A 7,757-nucleotide genomic window follows, 5' to 3' on the forward strand; every position below is an offset into this window, starting at 1 on the left:
CAGTGGTTTGTAGAAAGCACCAGATCTAGAATTACTGAGCAAACTGAGCCATACTTTAATCACAATAGCGCACAAACTGAATGGCTTCAGCCTTCCTCCTGTTGTGATGCTGGTTTACTGTCCTTGCATCAAAGCATAAATGCATAAAGTAAGCATTTAAAGTAAACATTTTACTGCAGCTGCTATAGTATCTCTAGTGAACTATAGTATCTAGCATACAGGCTTCTCCAGTAATTGGACTTTCTGACAAATGACAGTACATGCATCTTTGTTCCTTTCTTTTTGCCTTGCTTCCAGGGCATCAGGGTCATGAACAGGGCGCAACAGAGCCAAACAACGCTGTTGAAGACAAAGCCAAAAAGAGAACACCAGTCAGATGAATCCAAAATATTTTGATGTACTAATGTGTTTTTCCTGATACCTCTTTGAGGGGGCCCTTGGTGAGACAGATTTTACCAACAACCCAGATTGGTGCCGCAACCACAGAGGAAAGAGCTATGGCCCAGCCCACACCGTACGCCCAGCGTGGGAACGCATCTCCCCTCCTGGATGTGAGCGGCGTGTATTCCAAAAAGAAGCAGACAAAACCAACCTTGAAGGAAATAAAAGAGGGGAAAAAAACAGGCGCCTTCCATATCAGTTACGTCTCACACAGCACAAATGTATTTTTTTTTTTTTTAACAGAATGAATGTTGGGGGTTGTGTCATATTTTTTGAAAAGTAAGGAGTCACTTTTGTATGCATGTAGTGAGATATCAGTGTCACTCTGAACCTCATGCACCGCGACTGGTAAATACAGAAGCCAATTTTGTTTGTTGTAGTGTGTCGTCCTGCGGCTCCATCCCAGGTTTTCTAAAAGTAAAATGGGAGGTAGAGCCGTCAGCTATCAGGTGCTTCTCGTGTGGAATCAGCTCCCAGTTTCCATGAGAGACTGACACAGTCCCTGCTTTTAAGATTAGGTTTGAAACTTTTCAGTTTAATAAAGCTTACCGTTTTGTCTAGGGGCGGACCACCTTGTACCGTTAAGCTCCACTAGGTTTAGACTGCTGGGAGACTTTTATTTATATGAGCTTCTTTCTGTTCTCACTTTCTATACAGAGATGTTTCAAGAATTTCCCTAGGATTAATAAAGCATTTCTGTCCTATTTCTATTCGAATGATATGGATATCAAAGATATGGATTACAATCTCAAATCGTTCATTTTTTTACTCACTGTTATTCTCTTCTATCCTACTTTGTCTGAGACCAAAGCAAGTAATGACTGTTAATGGCTGTTAACTCACAACAGAGAGCAGAGGGGTGAAGTATCGCCAGCACAGGATGAAGAAACAGTGTGGCTTCTGTCCGATCATCTTCTCAACCTCGTCACTCAGCCGCTCAGCACCTGCAGTACGAACGCATCATGTTTTGATATTTATAATGACAAAAATCAAATTGTAAAATACCTTAACTTTACAGTGGTTCTGCTTACCAAAGCCCCACCCTACAGCAAGACACTGCAGCAGGCCAACAAACAATATGCTCGCTCCACTGGCACCATAGTAGTCAATCAGCTCAAAGAGATAGATCCCCCCCTGGACATCACAGGGCAAACAACATGCTTACAGTATACACGCTTTAAATTGGTCTTCTGTTATAAAATAATCAGTGGGCATGAGATTCAGGGAGACTACTTGAGTGACGGTGGAGAGCTGTATGATGAAGCAGACCAAGCAGAAGAGCAGGAGAAAGAACTCTCGGCGCCAGGGTCTGCGCATCTGCATCGGGAACATGTCGACCACAGTTGACGTGATCGTCTCCAAACCTGTGAACTGAGACACATTAAGAAGAATGTGTCTTAGTCATTAGTCATTTTGTTGTGCAATAGAAGGATTTTGGGACTCCAACAGTATCAACTGAGTTTTCTTTGCTATCATACTGTTTGACCTCAGATTTATCAGCGACAGTGAATACTTGGCAGCGGTAAGCACTGCGCAGTCTTACCACTGTGTCCAGCCCCAACAGAATGAGCATGAGGAAGAAGCAGGAGGCCCATAGCTGAGGAAGCGGCATCATGGCTACAGCCTGAGGAAACGCAATGAATGCCAAACCAAGACCTGCCAGGACATTAAGGGGCTTTTCAACAAACTTATGACGATGCGAATGACATTTTCAAAATAAAACCAAGCTTTAACGTTTAAAGATACCTGAATCGACCACTGCGTCGATGGGAATTCCCTGGCGATGAGCCATGAAGCCCAAAGTTGAGAAAACTGCAAAGCCAGCAACAAGGCTGGTGCAAGTGTTGAGTGCAGACAACCACAAGCTGTCTCTGCATGAGAAAGGAACCGATCAGAGTGACACAAGACATCAGAGTTCAAGGTTCTATTTAAGTCGCCATAAACCAATGTAAGAGGTCACATCGCGGACTCCAAAATATACCAAAAACCATTACTAGTAGTGTGGCAATCACATGGCTTACTTGTAACAGTTGTTTTTCTCTTTGTTGTAGCTGCCCAGTGTGATTATGCTTCCGGCCGAAACACCATAAGAGAAAAGGACCTGAGAACAAGCATCCATCCACACCTGACGAAAAAAAGGTGAAGGGAAACACAACTGATATCGTCATATGAGGGACAGCGACTGGTGGGTAACGTTCAATATTTGCTCCTCTGTAACAATCTTGTTTGATCGTCAAAAACAAACGATACCACTCTGTATTTGCAACTGTCCCCAAATAAATAAGCAGGACATTTGAAAGCTGCAGGCTTCGCCCACCTGAAGCTTTGCCAGATGAGAAGCGTCTGGATACAGGTAATAGACCACACCCTGCCAGGCTCCTGGCAGCGTCAGTCCCCTGACCAGCAAGATGGCCAACATGGCATAGGGGAACACAGCGGTAAAATAAACAACCTGAAATCCCAAGAAACACAAGCAAGATTAGAGGATAATGCTGCTATTTATGTCATGAATAAACCACAAGTACTTGGTTATGCTCTTGTGTTTCCCTGCTTTATAAATACAAATCAGATAAAGAACAAAAAGCAAAAATTGGATTAAAAAATGATCATGGTCAGTTCTGATTCTGGTTCAGGTTGTGAACTATTCTTTGTATGAATGTTGGCAGACCTTCCCGGTGGTGCGAACTCCTTTCCAGACGCTGAAGTAGCAGGCCAGCCAGCAGACCAGCAGACACAGCAGCAGCTCCCACTGCACCGAACCAACATCCTCAATTCCCGCAGACATGGACAGCAGTTTCCTCCTGTGTACAATGAGCGGACGATAAGGAGCATGATTATTAAATTTGAACAATGTCCGGTTGAGATCTCTCATGTCAATGAAGAAGAATTAGAAACTATATGGTTAAAATATTCAATGATTGAATAAGTGTTATAAGTGTTGATGTTTTATTTTGTGCGCAAATTGCACACATATTGTTAGTGTGTAACAGGGTCATGCCTTCAAAAATTCTGAATATGGAGCAATAATTTGACGACGTACAGTATACCTTAACAGAGAAACCATTACAGACTTCTTGCAGCAGTCTTCTGTCATGTGTAAACAATAGAGCAACACTGACTCACTCCCAAAACTCAGAAACTGAAGACTTGGTGAAATTTCCAGATGTCCAGTCCAGCGTCACGTTGCCACTGTGCTCTGTAGTGTTTATTGAAGTGAGTTCCACACATTTTTCTGTTGACATTCAGAGAGAAAAATCTGTCTTTCAATTGTAAGATTGCAAACCGGTGAAACTTTGGCCCAGTTTTTAAACAGGCATTTAAATGGTGTCGATGAAATTAGCTCGTAGTTGCGAATGTGAATCATTGTATGGCTCTGTATGTGTTTCCCTGTGATGAAATGGTGACCTCTTTGAGGTCATCTGTCTTCTTCATCATTTGGAAAAGTGAATTTACAAGCATCTGCTTGGGCATGAAGATTTCATGTTATTAGCCATCATTCAGTTCACACCTGTATGCTGTTAGATGAACCAATAAAAACCTGACCAGTTCAACCTAAAGAGATTTAATTTAAGATTTTGCATCCAAGTTTGTAAGTGACTTTTCTGCATTACAACTGTATGAGTTTAATCAAAAACAATTAAGTGTTATTTGCAAACTGACAGTTGCGTTGTGGTCATCTCACAGCACCTAACATTCAAATCAAAGAGTGTGCCTGTTGGGGATTCAGATTTCACTTGTATGGACTGAATAACATTATTGTGGGTCACTAGAAGTCAGTGTTGTATCAAGTATGTTTTCGATCACACCTCATGGTAGGATTATTTAGTTACTCTAAAAAAGGATATCATTGTAGCAGAAATTGTATTCATTACTGAAACTGATGTTTTTTAACCATGTTTCAAAGCAGGATCTATACAATTCTGACCGGTGTTCCATGGATTGTTGCAGGTGACCCAGGGCAGAGGATCTCTGAAACAGTAGACGAGGTACAGGAGAGCCCAGGCCAAGATCACAATGTAGAATCTGGAATACAGCTGGATCACAATGATAGAATAACCAGCCCCTGGAAGTTAAACACACCAACAACAACAAAAACAACTTATTTTCACATGTTAAGACCTGGCAACAAAAAAATAAAAATGAAAAATTGTCTGTCCTGAAAAGGGATAAACATAAAAAATATCATTAAAAATTATTGGACTTTTTTTTTTATTATTATTTTATTGTCATTTCAAGAAATACTGGACAAGGAAACGAAAGTTTACTTATGCAACACCATTCAGGTAAGGAAAGGTGCTTCACGAGGAAATATAATTAATACATTAAAACAATGTATTTATTTATTCATTCATTCATTTATTTGGACATGACGATGCATATTAATGTACAAACAATCTCGTTATCACCAGGTTGCTGTAAAGAAGCCGGATTCAGCACAAGGTTAATATCCATTGTCCCACACATAAATCCATACAGATATATAAAAACAATGAAGTGAAACAAAGACAATGATGATGAAATCATTCTTAAAATAACAATTAAAGATAAAATCTAAAATGTGTCCCCTGTGTGTTGAATATTTTTCTTACATTCTCAAGGATGTTCAGAGGTTCCAACTGTAATAGCTTGGATTGTCGCAGTGACTATTATAATCTCCCACTGTGATACACTGCTACCAGGAGTGTACAGGAGGACAGGTACAGGACACCGACCTGGGACTCCGTCACATGGTGCGCCACATTACCACCAACACTAAAGAGGTGGTGGTGGCCTTCAGGAGACTGAGGCTGCAACCGGAGCCTGTCACCATCACTGGGCTATATGTGCACATTGTACAGAAATACAAATACCTGGGCGTACAGCTGAATGACAGGGAAGACTGGTCTTGTAACACAGAGGTCACAGGAACAAATAACTCCTGCAACGTTGTTTCCATTTGCTTATCTATATTCCTCTGATGAACACAATCAAATCACATTTTTAAAGTTTTTGTGACTGAAGTGATATTTTTACCTCACAATGCTCTGTTTATTCATCTTATATTGGTTAACAAATTTAAAAAAGAAGAGGCATATGTGTAAACAGTGGAGATCAACTTCCAAATGCAAACTGCTGCTGGCAACTCAGTGTGTTTAAGTTAATTTACCCTGGCTGCTAAGACACCTTTGGCACTGTAAGAAAAGTAAACATGGTTTGTCAAACAACAGTGGAAGAGCTGCCTCAGGGAAGCAGTTAGTTTATCTATAGAGACCGTTATAGACAAAATGTAGCAAAAGTGTTTAGAAATGTACAGAACCGAGCCCCCCCCATGCCCGACAGACAGAACAATAAATCTTTCATCAAGTCTACTTCACTTGGCAGTCATCACATGAAAAGAGAAAACGATGTTTTCATAATAAACTGACTTCGATCAACATAACAGATTCAATGCACAAGATCAGCTAATCCTGCCATATTCCAAAGAAGATGGAGGTTTATCAGTACCAGTGTCTTTGACACTGTGGTGGAATCTCAATCGTCTAAATGGACTGCTGATATTTCCCAAGGGCAGACGGGAACAGGATGCTAAAGAGACAGTTTACAATGACGAGCCCTGAGCTTTAAAACACTGAAGGGGTTTCTTAGGTCGGAAAACTCATTGTCACTGCTGCCACAGCTCTGAAACGAGACTGTGTGGATTGGGGTGTGCGGTGGATCCTGTGACGACTGCAGGACAACAGAAGGTGGACTCCATGACTCACCCGTGTTACTGATGATGACCATTTTGGTACAGCGGTATGCTGAAGTATCAGGGACTTAGAAGTATTTTGAAATGAAAACGTGGGATAAGTCTGATACTGACGCGTCAAGAAGAAATGTGGTGATTACCTTGCGCCATCGGGCAGAGCTTGGTCCAGCAGGTGATGGTACCCTCCTGAGTGTACTGACCAATCACAGTCTCCAGGATGTAGAGCGGCACGCCACACAGCACAGCAAAGAAAAAGTAAGGTATCAGGAAAACGCCTGTGCTCACAGACACAAAGGAGGAAATTCTCTTTCAGGCATTATTCATTTTTGTTGATGATAACCCCTTTTTAATTTGCTCACAAATTTGTGTAAAAAACAACAACATGTAAATACTATCAATTGGGCCGTAGATCATTTTGACAAATCCCCTGAAATAAACTGCAGGAAATGGCCATTTGTGGAATTTACTATCGCATAGATTAACAGTTAGCACTTTTAAAGGAATTTGGCTGTTTTGGTTGTTCAATACTAGTTGCTTTGTAACTCTAGAAAGTCAGAAAATTAATTCATAATTGAATAAATACATCTGATATTGGTGACTTTTTTATGATTGTTTGTCTTTTCAGATGAATGAAAAGCATCTCTGCATGCTGTGAGATCGCAAGATTAGATTAAAATGTGACTGTTGTACTTGTCAGGAATGTTCAGTGAGTTCTCATTTGCAACAACACAAAACATAAATGTGACCGCCTCAAAATTATAAACTAGATTAGACTGTTTGGTATTTTTAACATTCAGTAAAAGTCAGGGATTTATTTCTAATCTAGAATTTTTTTTTTTATTGTCCCTGACAAATAAACCAATAAACTAAATTAAACTACCTCCAGCTCAACAATTATATGTCAATGTACATATGAAAAGTATTTTTTTAAAATTTATGATTCATAGCATGTTTTGATTTATATGTCTGCAATAAAAATGGTCATCAGGACAAAATGCACTAATCAATTCAGCTTACCTCCTCCATTTTTAAAGCACAGGTAGGGGAACCTCCACACGTTGCCCAGGCCCACGATATTTCCTGCCGATGCCAGGATAAATTCCCTTTTTTTGGTCCAATGTTCCCTGTTTTTCTGGACGGTCTCCATTCTTGTCTTCACACTTCAGGTAGCTGATTACTAATGCAGCTTCACATTACAGTGGGTGTGGTAGACACAAGTCAGGGAGACTGGATATGGTTGTAACACTTTTTGCTTCAGCACTTGTAACTCACTGAATTTCTGGGCTCGGGTTCTCAAACCTTTATACCAAGTACCCACATTTGTTGATTTGTTCAGCTCGCATGACCGACTCACCTCCCTTCAATCGTTCAGCTCACATGACCGACTCACCTCCCCTCAATCGTTCAGCTCACATGACCGACTCACCTCCCTTCAATCGTTCAGCTCACATGACCGACTCACCTCCCCTCAATCGTTCAGCTCACATGACCGACTCACCTCCCCTCAATCGTTCAGCTCGCATGACCGACTCACCTCCCTTCAATCGTTCAGCTCACATGACCGACTCCCCTCGAAACTCGAAAGAGT

General features: G+C 41.0%; 1 protein-coding gene across 1 annotated transcript; it reads right to left on the minus strand.

Moving 5' to 3' along the window:
* Nucleotides 1-400: 400 nt before the first annotated feature.
* LOC308145188 (sodium- and chloride-dependent betaine transporter-like) lies at nucleotides 401-7,316 on the minus strand (the record flags this gene model as incomplete). Its single annotated transcript, XM_080516550.1, has 13 exons — nucleotides 401-592; nucleotides 1,285-1,385; nucleotides 1,473-1,575; nucleotides 1,675-1,812; nucleotides 1,985-2,097; nucleotides 2,188-2,312; nucleotides 2,463-2,566; nucleotides 2,759-2,893; nucleotides 3,110-3,242; nucleotides 3,565-3,673; nucleotides 4,367-4,504; nucleotides 6,310-6,444; nucleotides 7,187-7,316. The coding sequence occupies 13 exons, from the start codon at nucleotides 7,314-7,316 to the stop codon at nucleotides 401-403; spliced, it is 1,656 nt and encodes a 551-aa protein (XP_080372676.1).
* Between the last annotated feature and the right edge of the window lie 441 nt (nucleotides 7,317-7,757).

The sequence above is a fragment of the Blennius ocellaris genome (assembly GCF_963422515.1).
Source record: "Blennius ocellaris genome assembly, chromosome: 20".
NCBI classification, from domain to species: Eukaryota; Metazoa; Chordata; class Actinopteri; order Blenniiformes; family Blenniidae; genus Blennius; species Blennius ocellaris.